We start from the raw sequence: 16,338 nt of genomic DNA, 5'->3' as shown, positions 1-16,338 counted from the left end.
CCAGGACCTTTTATTTTTTTTGCGTTTTAAAGCAATCTATCGTTTAGAATAGCCTTTTGGATGGCCAGCTGCTTGTTTGCATGATTAGAATTAACACACTAATATTTCAGCAAAGGTAGTAGCTTCAGGTGCCTTTGACAACAATCAAACCATGCGTGTTTCATGGCGAGTTTAATAGGAGGGTGGCAAGAAAGCACTCAAAATATTTACCTCCCTACACAAGATCTGCTATGAAGACATTCTGTCTCTGCTTGGGCAAATTCCCCTGGATATCAATGGGGATTTTTCCTGGTTAAAAGCTGGATCTATGACCGCTCAGGCAATAACAACATATCAGGACACCCTTTAGCCCTGTATTTTGTTATGAGTTTTACCTGGTATGTGACCTCTGCAGGTATAATAGAATTCTTTACAATAGTCTTTGCACAGGTAGGGAAGCGTTAGTTCTTTTTCAGGAGATTCCCCTTTCTCAGGTGAGTGGAATAGGTTCTGAGCGTGAGGTGAGCAGTGTGCACACTTGATTTCCTCCAGTAGCTTCGCACATTCTGTGTTGTTGGTAACGGAAAGGACCTGCAAGCCACAAACCAGAGACAAGTAAATGTGTGACCTGTGTCCCCATCTTACACACAGAAAGATTGCATGGCCTAATGCCATAAATAATACTAGTGGAACCAATACAGTTATTATCAATGCATCGCGTCTGATGTCACCGTTCTGGAGGTGCAAAAGTTATTACTATGAAATGTGCAATATGCCACTGGTACAGTGAGATTTTAATTTCTCTGGTTTCTTACAAAAGATTCTTACAGAATCTTCTATAAGATTTCTTATCTGACCTTGCTTCTCAAATAAGAATAACAGTACTTAAGTTCTTTTAAGGACCCATGCCTGCCATCACATAGGCAATCTCTGAACTAGAAGGATCATTTATATAAGAAGGAGTTACAGCAGCAGGCCTTCTACCCACTTCTCTTACAAAAAATACTGAAAAACCTAACTTGTAAGGTAGTCTGCTCGGGTTTAGAGACTAGAAATTAAAATTGTACCATAAAAACACAACAGGAAAACCATGTGTAGGTATTTGTAAAATAGGTGTATCTTGAACGACACCACAGCCTGGCTGCTGAAATGTCTGCTGTGGAATTCAGCAGGTGCCATGGATTTTTCATGTTTTAAATGCTGCTCTGCTCTTTGCTCTCTCTAAAGCACACTATTTGGAGGTGGGAAACCCTGTATGTTTTCAGACATATCTTTCTATTATAAGTGAAAAGTAGAATTTGTAACATCTTGTTTGTGTCAATATGGAAACTGTAACTTTGTCCTTAAAAAAAAGCATATATTATGTATGCATAGCACTTAAAGAGGCATGGAACCACAACTAATGATGTGTTTAAGTAAACACAGGAGGCTAAGGAGTGCAATGTCATCAAATCGTGAAAAATAATGGAAAACAGCGTAGTTGTCTTTATTAGCTTTTGAATGCAGTGCACTTTGTTAATCTATTGTTAACCACATGGATTGTTTTTTTGATCATTCATCCCAATGGTGGGCAGTGGGAAATGTGTTCTCTCCGTTGAGAGGGACTGAATCTGATCCAGTGCAAAAACAAAGCTCAGGTTCTTTCTGCTGTTTCTATACGCAGTTATAAACAAAGACTGTAACACACTTATGTTAAGAAATATTGATGTGGTAAATATTTGTATTCTGTAAAATTTGGAAATATTTGCAGAACACACATTTGAAAATATTGCTAGTTTTTCTGTCGTTCATATCTGTGAGCTGATTTGCAGAAGGACTTTCCAATGTCATTCCCTTGCCACGTAACATTAGAGGGAATTATCTAAGTTACTGTTGATAAAACAAGTTATTCAGTGCAGGAGCACTCCTGATACGCTTGAGTCTGCTGTCTCACAGGTCAGCTCTCTTCTGGGATGCTGTACTTTGATAACACAGGTCTGAACGCAGCTTTTTATTTACGGGTCATAATTACATAGACCTCAAATGCTTGAGAGAAATGCACTTTCCATTGTTTAAAGCAGATATGTACTCAAAATATTACCCAATATATGGCAAACTCTATCCAGGAAAATTTTGTCTTACCATACATATATTGTCAAAAGACCATCTGAAATGCGCGCTAAAGTTTAGTGTTGGAAGTTGGACCACTGATTAGAACACCCTTTGGCTTCCACCCTTATTCTGGATGTGCTGCCATTGGCTTCAAAAAGAATTCCTCCAGGTTTGCCAGGAACACTAAATGCATTAAATGTTCTGTTCTTTAGACTATCTGCTGTCAAAATACCCTCAGCTTCAAATCACCTGCAGGTCAGTAATGTGATTAACATCTGCTGTATATAGTTTATTATCCCTCTTCAAACCTTTCTTGAGAATACAATTGTCTCACATATTTTGTAAAGGGTTTGTCCTTATTTGTTTGGGGTTTTTTTAAAGCTTTGAAACAGTAATCAATTGCATTTATGGCAAAAGTCCTGAATTCTCTGGGGAATTTTTTCCAGAACCACAGGCTCTTCTTCCCTGAAAAAGTTTATATTCTTTTTGCTAGGTTGCTCATTTGGGCCACAGCAGCAGAACTGTTAACCTTAGACTTCTTCCTTGAGTTTCAGATGTTCTAGATATGGTAAATCTTGAAGACAAGAACTAAAAATATAATGATTACTACTATAAACTATAACCAAAATACATAACAACTATAACTTTGAACTTGACTGAATTCTGCCTAGGATTGCAGTCCAGGTAGTAGAGAAGAGACTTGACATGCTTGCAGCAATCCATGCTGCTGAGGCAATATTCTGCATTAGCTGGACTTTCCTAAGGGATGCTGTGATTCTGATGGGAAGGGGCCTGTATAATTCAATCAGGTCATTGTTTGCCGAACAGGACAAAGTCTGAAGCCAATAGAGGACGAGCAAAAACACTATCCATAAATGCTACTTTTTAAGAACATCATGTCACTTGTCTCTTGAAGTAAGGATGAAGTGACCCATTTTGGTGTTTCCACCAAAGGACTGTGAGTACAGACCCTTCAAAGTACTTGCCTACATGCAGTAGTATCACCTGGTTTGCAGAAGTCTCAGAAGTCTTCATCAGGGAGTTCATCTCGGGCTTTGTTGTGGTAACAGTGTGATGGTGTGTTTAGAAGTACAAGTAAACACAAGGTGTTACTAGGTAAATAGTGTGTTTATTGAATTAACTCCACAGAGATGCAGATAGAAAACTGTACTTCTGCTGGAAGACTCCAGAACCCATTGTGGAGGTGGGGGGGAGGGGAAATAAATTACAGGATAGCAAAGCTAATTTACTGTTTCTTGTGGAAAACGTAATTGACGTTGCCTGGTGATACAGGCTTGCCAACATTTCAGTCCTCAAAGTTAAGACAAAAGGATCCTAATCCCCCTGAGCAGCTGCTATCCAGGAATTAACCACAGGAATTCACCCCCTCATGTCATTTCTGGAATGAATCTTGGTCATATAATAGCTAATCGGAAGATTAAGGAATGAGAGTCAATCAATTATTTGACTATCAAGTACAATGTTACTTAACTTTTAGAATGCTCAAGCAAAATAGGGTGGTAACATTTGCTCTGTGTGAGGTCTGATGTGTAACTCTATACTGGTTTGGAGATAGGACAAGTCTCTATTCTGAATTTCAGTAAATCGATAATGTATTTATCCTGGAGTATACTAAACCAGTTCTAAGCAGATTCTGAAATACTTATTTTAATGAAGCTTTTTCTGTTGGATGTCTACTTTGAAAATGACCTTAAGGTTGACAATGGCTTTGGTCTTTTGAAGAAATGTAAACTAATTTCCTGCTTCAATTTTTAAAGTCGTATGTGAAACCGTCAAACTGCAGTGGTTTAAACTAACTGCGCTCTGGAAAATATGTAAAACTTCCAAACATTTATTGCAACATGCCTAATAATGATTATGCCTGCTGCTGACTAATTTACAACATCTGTAAGATCATCCTTTAATCTCTAGCCACATGAAAGTAAAATGGGTAGACGAAAGGTAAGATAAATCCTGGAATGCACAGGAAAGCACAGCATACTAAATTGGTTTATCAACAGAAAGAAGAGTGCAAAGAAGAAACAGAAGATGACACAATGGACAGAAATTCTTTACAATTAATAGTGTCATCTGTTCTGTGTACTCTGTCACATCTAGTTGAGAAAGGCAGTAGAATTTTGATACTAACAGAAGAAAAAAACCAGTGAAATAAGTCATTGCATTAAGCCATATTTGATATACAAGCATTTATGTCTAAAAATCATGTGCTGACGAGATTGTTCAGCTGTTGAGTTGAACATATGCCTCTTCTGTATTATAGTGCTGGATTATGTCATTAAAGAGTTCAGTTTCAATTTTAGGGTAATATTTAAATAGATCATTGTACTAAGGCAGCTGTTAAAGGGACCCCAAGATGAGTTATTTGTTTAGTTGGATGTGTTCAACAATAGCCTTTGTTCATGAAAGAGCCAGAGCAAACAAATGATTGTAAAAGGGCACACTTGAAAACAATTACTTTTCACCCATTCCTTGACAGCCTTGGCTGTGAAACCATCCAAGGTAGAGAGGACTTCTTTGCCTGTCAGTAGCCCTTCATAAACAAGGGGATATTCCCAGAAAAGTAAAAGAGGTAAATGTCAACAACAGGATGCAAATATTTTACTTGTGCCAGCGCAATGTTGTATCTGCTCTTTAGGTAGCTCCATTACTGTTCCCAAAACTGCAGGTGGTGTTTTCATTTATAAGCACAGTTCAATGATTTGGTCAAAAATTCTCATAGACCCAGCATCTTAACCAAGAAGCTCTTATTAGTATGTCTATTGAGCATGCTCTTTTTTTTTTTTTTTTTAAAGATGGCAGCTCTCAGATTTCTGTTAATGGCATGGCCACTCCATCGTGTAGGTATGTGACAGAGTTTGAAAAAGCTGGTTTTGGAACTGTAGTAGAACACAGTTTAAAAAAATGTGCTTTTAGAAAAGTTACGTTCAAATGTATATTGTAATACTTTGCCATGTCTTTTACAGAATGACCACCTCATTCTGTCAAGTATAAACGACATATATTTTGACATTTTTTTTAAACATATATGTTTGTTAGATATGATTAAGCGGATTTGTGAGTTTCATAAAAATTAATATTTGGTGAAAAAAAGTCTGATTTTACAACCCTGTATAATAACATACCTTAAAAAAGGTAATTTATATTTTAAAGAAAATACAAAACAGGTTCAACAGCTCAGAAATAGGTACTGTGGCATATATGGTCACTTCCTCACATTTACATCAGGTTTTTAGTACTGTCAGTAAGAAACAAAAACATTGAAAAGGAATTAAAAGATTTTTTTTTAAGTAATAGTAAGAAGAGAATAAACACTTCAACTGCCTGGGGATGGAAAATTAACCAAAACTGAACTTCCAGTTTATTGCATTCAACCAATTACCACAAGGGTCTCCAAGCACTGAATAATCTCAGTAGCATATATGCCACCGAGACATTGCAAACAGGGTGAATTAAGGACATATTTTCCAGTCCTTATTATTTTTTTCCTTTTTTTTCCCTTCTTTTTTCTCCAGCTAGATCTTTCAGGTTATCTGTGTGTGGTTATAGTTTAATTCAATTATCACACAGGAGCTTAATGACACTGTCTCTAGACAACATGAAGAAATATATCTGCCTTGAATCTCAAACTGCTGCTGCATATGGTATGAATAAAGAGAGATCTGCAGCTGAAAACCTGCAGTAAGACAGTTCTCACTCATCTGGGAATAGAGGGGGTAGGATAAATGCTCCCTCAAAAGGCATGAACATTTGGACAGAGCTGGGGACTGAAGGAGAATGATGTTCTCCAGTTTCACCCATTAGTGAACCAACTAACAAACACAATGGTGTTGTTGTTATTCTTTTGCCATAAGCAACAGGACTCTGTGTGTGGGCAGCAGTTTAGTGGGGAGGAGGATAAGTCGACCCCTTTTTGTCCTATTGATTTTTTCCTATTTGCATGACTTGAGCAAATTAAATGATGCAATATGGCTTTTTGTTACAAAACAAAGTGAGAGATACCACCCAGACACATATGTTGATTCGTAGAAGCTGTTTACATGAGAATGGAGTGAAATCTACCGTGAACTGAGCATAAAAATTCGATTCAGGCTGGGTATTTTTTTTTTATTATGCTTGGGCCAGCAAGACTGAAACACAAGTTTTCCAAGAGTCTCTCAGACCTTGACAACTAGAGAGTTGTAACTGAGGAATTCTTAATTAAACCTAAACGAGGATTAAATGTAAAAAAACAAACAAACAAACAAAAAACCCAATAACAACAACAACAACAAAAAAACCAATAAAGAAAAGGAAAAGTAATAATAATTTTTTTAAAAAGACACCTGATTGTTTATTTCATGTGCAGCGATTCTTAAAGACATTATTCAGCAACTTCCCTCCTTGTGCTTACCCCCGGATGCAGCACTGGCCAGCACAGCACAGCTTATCAAACACGGTCCTGCCTGGTTAGGTACCCATGCGCTTGAAAATCTAAGCAACAGGCTGATAAGCAGAATTTAACTCGCTAAAGGATGCCGAGAACTTGACAATTTTAAGAAATCACTGATCAGAGGAGGTGCTTCCCTTCACATGACCGCAGCTTGAAATTGGGCAGAGAGGCTGCCAGGTAATGTGAAAACGCAGAGTATCTCACGGCACCTGGTGAGACACCGGCCCTGGGCGAGAGCCGGGAGACCGGGGTCCCACAGCGGACACTTCGGGGGGGTCTTTCGGCGCTGATACACGGAACCGTGAGTAGCACACGGGCCCCGAGGCGGCCGGAGATCACGGAATGTTGGTACACCGGCATCAGTCACTACCCAAACCTCCTCCCGAAGTAAGCGTGTGGAGCAATCTGGACACGATTTTTCATCCCAGGAAAAACCCAACCCGGATGGCACCACCGGGCGAGCGCACAGCCCCTCCGCTGCCGCTGCCCGGAGCCCGCCCGGCTCCTCCGCCCTTCCCCGCAGCCGCGCCCGGGCAGCAGCGGTACCTGCGGGCGGCCCGGCCTCGCTGCACCGGGACGGGACCGGCGCCGGGGCCGCCGCCAGAAACTCGGGCGCTGTGGACAAAAAGTAACTCGGAGGCAGAGCCTGCGGTAGAGCCGGCACAGCGCTCCCCCCGCGGGGCGCCCGCGTCCCCTCCGGGCGCGGACCTGCGCCGGCGCCCCGCGCCTCCCGAGGCAGCGCCAGACCCGCACCGGGATCGCGCTCCCGCCGCGCCCTCGCCCCCCGGGCAGGAGCCGCCGCCCCCCGCCGCGGCATCGCCCCCACCCGCGTGGGAACGCGGCAGGTTCGCGGCCGGTGCGCTGCTCGGCGCAAAAATAAAAAAAAAAAAACCACACTACCAAAAACCTCCCCCACATCCCGGCGCAGCCCCAGGTGGTGCCTACCTTGGCCTCGGCGTGCGGCAGCCCCTGCGCCTCGGAGCGGGAGCAGCAGGACAGGCGGGGGTAGAGGCCGCGGCACATCGCCTCCCCGCCGCCCGGGGCCTCCGGGGACAGCACCCGCCGGTCCCGCTTCTTCAGCCGCCGCGGCGGGGTCCCGTTGAGGCACCTTCTCCTCCGGGCGCCGCTCTCCCCAAACTTGGCATCCCCCTCGAAGAAGCACAGAACCACGGCCACCAGCAGCAGCTTAAACGGCAGCATCTTGAGCATCATGCCTGAGGGAGCGTGTGAATGCACCCAAATCGGGGGTGGGGGGGTGGGTGGGGGGAGAAGGAAGGAGGGGAATCCCACTGACTTTTCTTTGCACTTCAGATCAGGAAACCACCTCCCTCCCCCAGAAGGGGAAAGTCTGGAGGAGAATAATAACAGTAGCGGTTAAAGAGCCGACGGAGGAACAGCACTTCGGCCACCCCCGCTTCTTCCAGAAAGACGGACGCGAAGAGGCAGGAACGGGGGCACCGAGCCCCCGAGCCCCGGCGGGAGGATGCTCGAAGCCGGCGAAGTTGTGCGAGCGGCACAGGTTTTAGCAGCTGCCGCTGCCGCGCCGAGGCGCCGAGGCTCGGGGCGGGCCGGGCAGCGGGCGGCGGCAGCAGCCCTTCACTTGTCGTCCCATAGGAAGGGTGTCCCCGCGGCGGGACTGCGGCCGCGGCCGGGCCGGGCAATGCCCCCTCCGCTGCTGCTGCTGCTGCCGGCGGCGGCTGCGGCTCGCCCGGGCTCTCATGTTTCGCTCCCTCTTTTCTTCTTCTTTTTAAGCGGCGCGCGGGGAGGTGCTGCCACCGCGCGCCCTGCACGTCACCCGGCGGCATCCACCGGCCGCGCGTGCCGCCCGCGGGGGCCCGCCGGGAAGCGGGAGCGGCGCGGGGGCCGCGCCCGCCGGGAGGGAGCGGCGGCGGGGCCGGCGGCGCGCCCCGCCCCGAGGAGATCCCCCCGCCAGGGGGTCCGGCTGCCCCCTTCCCCCCTGGGGAGCGGGAGCCAGGCCTCCCGGAGGGCCGACGGAGAGAGGGAGGGAGAGAGGGAGGGGGCGGGCGCCTTCCCCCTCCCCTGTCTCGGCGGGAGCCGGTGGGATCGCGGCGAGCGCCGTAGGTGGGTCCTGCGACCCCGACGGCCGAGGCGTCCGAGGAAGGGCTCCCTCAGCATTCGGCTCGGAGTCTGCTCGCCCGTGTCCGCCCATTGCTCCCACAGCTCATCCCCAAGCGCCACGGAAGGCTCCAGAGGTGTGGGGCCAAGCGCGGGGCGGGCGTCGACGGTGGGAGCTGCCCTCAGCTCGCGGTGGCTTTTTCCAGCGGGACTTCGGCACCGTGGCTGACCCCGAAGGTGCCGCGGGCTGGCAGACCCTTGGTGTGTGTGAGCGCGATGACCAAAGTACAACCTGTTGGCGATGGTGGCGCGGCGGCCATTCCTAAAGGTGTGAGGGAGCGGCATGTGGAGGGATGAGCATCCTCCTGGTGTGCCGAGAACGGGAGACCTGTGTTGGGAAGAGCAGGAAGATCCAAGTACCTGGTGGCAAGAAAGCACCTGTGAGGCCAGGAGCCATCCAGAAAGGGAAAGGCCAACAGGGGTGAAATGGAGAAAAAAGGTGGAAGCCCAGAGAATCCTAGCCCAGGGTAAGCCCTCAGAGGTGGCTGAGGTGTGGGTGCAGCTACAGCCACCAACTTGGAGGCAAAGGACAGCTGGATAAGTAAAGTCAGAGGTGTGTTTACCAGGCACTGGCTGCTCATCCCAGAAATAGAAGGAAAATTGGCTGGTACCCAAAGACCATTTTTAGGAGGGAGAAAGGGAAAGTATTGCATTAAGTTCCTCATGTGCACTGGTGTCGCTGGACCAACTAGGCCCTGTTCCCATTTTTCACCAAGCAAAGTGAGTCTCTTCATATTTACACATGACCTCTTAAACAGCCACACTGAACTAAATTGGAGTTTGGCATCAATAAATAGCACATCAGATGAATTATTGAGTAGACACAAAGATTATTCCCTCTCCCTTCAAGTGTATTTTTGAAGGCAAGTTGTTCCTTAACTCACGACTACCCGTTGTCTTGCCACTCACTCATTTGACTGAAGGTTTTCCCAGCCAAGGCTCGAGCCACATCCACATGAATAAGGAAGGCCTGTGGTACAGCTTGGGCCTCATCACTCATGTTGGTGAGTGAAATAAAGGTGTGTTCCTGAGATACAGCATCGTTGCTTTGTAGTTTTAGAGAAGAGTACTGCTTTGCAATACACAAACTTGTTCCATGAGCAACCTGACACAGCAGAACTGTGGCAGTGCAGTTCTACGACGACAGCTATGCCCTTTTCATTACTCTGTGGTATTGTGCAGATTATTCTGAAATAAAAGTGATTCTGGTATACAGCAGAATCACAGTATCAGAATAAAGTCTCTTTTATTCCCAAGCAGACCTCTCACAGGGGGTTACACTGGCAGAACTGTAGTGGCCTAAGGACAGATTAGGAGGTCTGTATGTCTCTTCCCCTGTGTTGGCATAAATACCTGTATCAGTTCTCAGAGGAGATGAGTTTGAGGTGTTGTGGTTTGGTTGCTAACCTATGACAGAGGTGTATTAATTAGATAGAGAAAAATGTCCCGAAATGGGCTTTAGATCAACCTGCCAAACTAAGAAAGAACTGACAGTTTGTGAAGATCTGCCTCTTACACAGAAATTTTACATGGATCTATGATGGAGACATTTCCCAGAGATTCTGTGGAATGTCCTGTTGACCTTGTATATAATATAAAGTGCTCAAAACTTCAAGCTCTATTGTGATGGGGTGATGTAAAGACGTATAAGCAAGACTTGAAGAAGGTTGAATGAACAGGACTTGTTAGGATATTTTTAATGCGAAAATAGGTGCCCAGACAGTCACAGAAAGATTTTTAGGGTATGCCTTTACCGCAGATTTCCCCATGGCTCTTAGAAATCTTCTAACCCAGCTGAAGCCACCTGGACCATTTGAGTCTGTAAACTAATGCGTCTCCTCTCTACACAAGACTTCAAAAAACCCTGATTCCCGTCTGTGTACAAAAGCAGTATTGGACTGATGTTAGCTCCACTTGATTGGCTCATCAGGGATTAAGACCTGCAGATTGTTTTAGCACATCATGTCAGCTGCTAACACAAACCTTCAATTACATGTGTTCAGTTTTGCCATGAGGGCTGGTCTAACTAGGAGGCAGATAAAGCAAACCATTTTGTGAGGGAATGAAGACTCAAGAGGCCCTCTTGCCTATAGTCTGCATACTTTCACTACCTGCTGTAATTCACCTCAACAGCGGGTCTCTATTTATGTGTGTTACAAAGAGACAAAGGCAGCTGCTGTGGGAAAAATCTTTCTTTCCTGCCAGGGACTGTGGTAATCCCACTCCGTACTGCAGTTTACAAGCCACGTGTATGCTGTGCCTTGCTCCAGTGTTTGAAGTATCCATAACGTGCTGTAGGAACAATCTGCATAATATGTCAACAGGGGAACTCTGAAATGCTTACCAAAGGAATAAAGGTCTTTCTGAATAAGTGATATTGTACATGCCAGAACTAAATAATGGACTTAAATATTTGTGCCTAGTATTCTTTGTAGCCTGCTGAGTGTGGGGATGGAGATTTTACCCTGACAGTGTTAAAAGTAAATGGTCATGAGACTCTGCTCTGAGCTGCCCAGTGACTGGGATGTCAGACAGGATTCCACAGGTTTTCCCTGTGTTGATGCGGTGCATGTGCATTTCTCTTTGTTCCATAGATCATTGTGAGTCAATTCCTATTCATTGATATGGAAGCTTGGGGAAATTCTTCATAGTAGCTTTGTATAATACACGCTAAGGCACTGTGTACAGCATTGCTGCATGTCGGGCATATATGCTACATTAGCTTGAGGCTACTTTGCAAATGGTAAAAAAACTTTCCTCTCACAGGTGGAAAATAACAGTGGAGTCAGCAACCACTGTCACCAACCAATGTTTTTCTGGAACAGCACGTGTCCAATTCATATGTGTGATGCAGCTTTCAGAAAGATGTCTCTAGTTCAGTACCGTAATTTATCTTTTGGAAAGTAGGGAGTTCAGCTCTATTACAATTGCTCTTTCTTACATTGTTCTCACAGCTACTCAGGGCCCTGGTGCATGGGGGAAAGCAGTGGTGTACCTGACACTCATCCTCAGCCCCGTGCAACAGCCTGCCCCAAATCAGCTGTTCTGCCGTGTTAAACGATTCCAAGTGGTGCTGGACGCTGCCTCACATTTCTGGCATCACACATGAGCTCTGCAGGCTTGTGTCCACTTCTGTGCAGTGTCATACCTACATCAAGCCATCTTTTACAAGTGACTGTCCAGCCTCCACTGATCTGTGGTTACAAATTTTAACCTCTCTTTTCTTTACTTTTTTCATCTTGTTTCCCTGAAGGGGCATTGGGAACATTGTGTTACCAGCCTAAATCCTGACCGGATGAGATCAGTCGGGAGAGGATTAAGGCTGTAGCCTGAGTCCCAGTTAGGTAAAGAAAAAGCTGGAAGAAGCAGGTGATTTTGTGAAAAGCTAATTCTTACAGAGGGTGTTCTTTGGGAAGTCACTCAGTTTCGATTCGATTGCTGTGCCTCACTCAGTTTGGCCTGCTTGCCCCTCTCATACTCCTGTGATGCACAGCAAATTTCAAGCATATGGGTCTTAGATTATGTACAATAGTGAACCTTTAACTAAAAAAACCATGCTCAGGTTCATAGTAATTAAAATGGAATGTCGGCACTCGCTTGGCCAGTAACTTAGGATGTGGCCATAAAGCTGCTTCATCCACACAGAGTACTGTCAAACCATCAGATTTTGGGACTGCCTCGTTCTTCAGCCTGAGACTATTCTGCCAGGAATGTGGTCTTCAAAGACAGATTGGACTGTGTAAATTCTTCCAAACCTTGAGATGAAGAGTCCATTAACTTTGGTGAGAAACACATCTAAGTAGGTGGTGGGTTCACACACAGGTGGCAGTGTGTGAATAATTTCTTTCATTTGACTGTAAGATGCATGAAGAAAGAAGATCCTTGGATAAAGATGTAAACTGATGTGGATGCCAGATGAACTTTGACTGAACTTAAGGCCAAACCATATTTTTAAAAACAAATAAATTACTCAGGATAAGGAGACACAATAGCAGATGCTGGAACCATCTGTTCCTGGACAGCTCTAATAGAAAACTCCTTCTAGTCTATTGCATGTTTCTTTCTCCATTAGAAAGTAGTATTCTCCCTATGAATGTGGTCTGCCTGTGGTAGGATATGAACAATAACAGCCTTGATTTCCAGGTGAGTTGTCCTCAATCCCAGAACTTCCATATGGAGCCTGGCTTCTGCAGCATTTGAAATTCTGCATATAATCAAGTGATTGAGTTAAGCACTCCATCCTAACCTTAAGGCATGTATTACAATCACTATCAAATGAACTTTAAGGATGAGCTGTACTGCTCCATGTAATTTGTTACAGATGTGAGGGAATCCCTAATTTCCCAAGGAATGGTCACTGCAGACTACATGTTGTCTGAATGAGGTAAACAGACTGCACTTAACCCTTACTGCAGAGATTCGGTTTTAATTTGGGCAAAAACATGATTTAAAGTGGTCACTATTCCAGCTTTTTCACTTTTCCTGCTCCCCATATAACTTTTTATAATAGGGCCTAAATTATAAAACAGAATCATAGCATTCCAGGGACGATGCAAAGTTACAGACTACTTTCTATGTTTGGGACAAGATTAGTAGGTATAGGTCACCACTCAGATATTAAGTGTTGACTTTCATGAGGGATCAGTTTTTTGAGACCCATCCAGTGGAATAATGATACTTAGTCATTTTTAATATGGAAATACATTGTTTACGGGACAATATCTATGTCTTGGACGAGTTGTTGAATTTTGCTGGCAAATCAGTCAAGTATCAGTGGGACTCAGATGAGTTTCTACTGCCACTCAACATTTTTTGGAAACTGAGGGGTCAGCTGGATGTTCATGAGGGAATTATTTGTTCCAGCAGTCTTTTTTTTTTTTTTCTAATACAGAGTCTGAGATGGTAGCACTTTACTTCTGTGGAACTGTTTATGATAAACTTATCTGAATATATGTAAGGGAGGAAGGCTCTGAGGACATTCGATTGCTGTGCCTCTGGCAGCTTGAAGGAGCAGAGGGATTGTGTGGGTTGTTCTCTGTGGACCTGTGTTTTTTTTATAGAACCTCACACCAAACGTTCAGTTCTTCTGGGAGGCTTGTGTATCGCTCCACCAAGCATGGCTTTCCAAAGGGTTTGAACTTTAACACCAGGGGCACTTGCATGTCTCAGGAGGAGGTAATCTGTATAGATAAAACTTTGGGAAACACATCTAAGTGACAGCTGTATGTTCCCTGAGAGTGCTGTTGTACCAAGAAATCAGTGAACTAGTCTGGAAGTCTGCACAATCAAATTGCTTTGACAGAGCTGAGTGGACAAGTAATAATTCTGAATTTTCCAGTATTTTTGGATAGGAGACAGAGTTTTAAAGTTTTAATACTGATTTTAACAAGATGTTAAAAATGTAATTTCAAGCAGATAACATAGTAATTATGAGTCATTTATCTTTCTGCTTTCCTACAAGGAGGGAGTCATGTAGGACATAAATAGGACACCTCTAGAAAAATAACTTGATGGGGATGCAGTCTTGTGCTTCTTTCTTACTGATCCTTGATTTAGAGATTTCTGGAATAGGATTCCACACTGTATCTTGAGATCCACCCAGTAGCATGAGAGAATTCTGAAAAGGTGTATGATTTAAATGGGTTTATGAGGTTTTTTTTATATCCTTTCTCAAAGCAGGCAGCAATTCACTCACTGATGGGTAGAATTAGGTAAATATCTTTTATTTGAAGAACATTAAGATTTATGAATAATAATAAAATGAGACTAGGACTGAAAAATATGAAAGAAAAAGAAGAACAACAATTAGTGAGAAAATAGAGAAGGAAAAGTGAGTAATGAAATCAAGGTTCCTTCACATATGCTTTATCCTCTCCATTGTGGCTTGATCCAGAGCCCATTCAATATGTTCCCCTGATTTTCATATCACAGAATCATGGAATAGTTTGGGTTGGGAGAGAAATTGAAGATCATCTAGTTCCAAACTCCCTGCCATAGGCAGGGACACCTCCCACCAGACCAGGTTGCTCAGAGCCCTGTCCAACCTGGCCTTGAGCACTTCCAGGGATGGGGCATTCACAGCTTCTCTAACCAACCTGTTCCAGTGCCTCACCACCCTCACAGTAAAGAATTTCTATCACATATCCAACCTAAACCTGTCCTCTGTCAGTTTAAAGTCATTATCCCTTGTTCTCTCTTGATTCTCCCCTTATGTGGAGATCCTTCTCTCCTGGACATGAACTTCAGCTGATACTTTATTTCTTGTGAGTACATAGATGTTAGCTAGCTACCTATACAGTATTTGTTTACTAACATACTTATGTTGATTTTTATATTCATTAATGTTACATTAATATGGAATATTTGCAGTCATGCATTGATAGGACAATAAAAGTGCTTCATGTACCACTTAACCTTTGAGCAATTGAGGAAGCCATGGGTTTTGGTTACCTCTGAAACAGAAACCATTGCAGTGTATTCTGATTCTTACTTGAGAAAACATTTATTTTATAATCTTTTTTAGAGAAAGATGCCCATTTCAGTGACCTTACTTGTACAATGCTCACAGTCCTTACATACTTGTTTGAGGAGCCTTGTGGAAATGCAAAGCACCTCTTAAGTGCTAAGTACTGTTTACAATAGGAAATTTTTCTTCCACTCCCAAACCTAAGCTCTTCCCAGAAAATTATTTAGCCAGGCTGTTCTGTAACTTTCTGTAGAGTTTAAATGAGAATAATGTTTAATTGCCTCATTTGGCATGTAAGATACAGTCGTTGTGTATGGCAACCCACAAAATAGAAGGGAACACTGCAGTTTGTGTTATTAGATTATTACACGTGATAAACATGCATTTTTCATTGGTATCAAGGGCTTTGAGAAACTGTTTCAACATACAGCAACCAAAATTGAGAGATCTTGTGCTTTGTCATACAGGTTTAATGCTTTATGTGTCTGCATATTTATAAGCATTTTGGAATATTTATTATTGTCCTGATGGAAAAGAACTAAGGATCTGTTTTATCAATATATGTCAGAAGCACATGAAGATTCAAACATTCCTGTTCAAATGAATGATAAAGATTCCTTCTTTTTCGTGGTTACAGTTTTACATTTTCAAAATAAAATGTAAAATACTGTGAAGATGCAATTTCTTCAATTTGCTTTGTTTGTAGAAATGCAGGTTTCCAAAGAGCCGTATTGGTTGATGCTCTGATTTGTTTACATATCTGTAGAAAGGAGACAATTGGAAATGATGAAATCACTGCTTTGCAGGTAGCCAACACCCTTGGCTGTGTGGATTTTGGCTGAGATGGTGAGGAGTGCTGCAACCCAAGTGTGATTCCACCGCCAACTCCATCGATGCTTCATACTGAGAATGGGTAATTAGTTTTCATTAAACACTTTAGCTGACACTGAAAAATGTGAGTATTGCTACAGAACACTATTTGCAGGACCTATATTGACATTTTGGTACAATGTGCATCAAAATTAGTTTTATTTTCACATGGTGTCACAGGTGAAACAGTGTCTGAATCACCTGCCTTTGGAAATTTATGTACTTCATTGATAGTACAGGAATAAGACACATACTGAAACAGAAAGCTCAAAAAATTATTTTAAAAATCTTTATTATGTAAGTTAGTTCAATATAACTCTGGTCTTCTGTTTAAGCCTGTTGGAAA

General features: G+C 43.5%; 1 protein-coding gene across 1 annotated transcript in view; it reads right to left on the bottom strand.

The window, feature by feature from the left end:
* Positions 1-7,751, bottom strand: part of LOC125326327 (hedgehog interacting protein) — a 75,464-nt gene extending 67,713 nt beyond the window's left edge. The window contains exons 1-2 of the mRNA XM_048304486.1: positions 7,466-7,751; positions 375-570 (exon numbers count right to left, since the gene is read on the bottom strand). Of these exons, the coding sequence (XP_048160443.1) occupies positions 375-570; positions 7,466-7,732 (463 nt within the window). The 5' untranslated portion in view covers positions 7,733-7,751. The remainder of the gene's footprint in view (positions 1-374; positions 571-7,465) is intronic.
* Positions 7,752-16,338: the final 8,587 nt, after the last annotated feature.

Source organism: Corvus hawaiiensis, chromosome 5 (assembly GCF_020740725.1).
Source record: "Corvus hawaiiensis isolate bCorHaw1 chromosome 5, bCorHaw1.pri.cur, whole genome shotgun sequence".
Taxonomy (NCBI): domain Eukaryota; kingdom Metazoa; phylum Chordata; class Aves; order Passeriformes; family Corvidae; genus Corvus; species Corvus hawaiiensis.
This window is presented reverse-complemented; position numbering and strand designations above follow the sequence as displayed.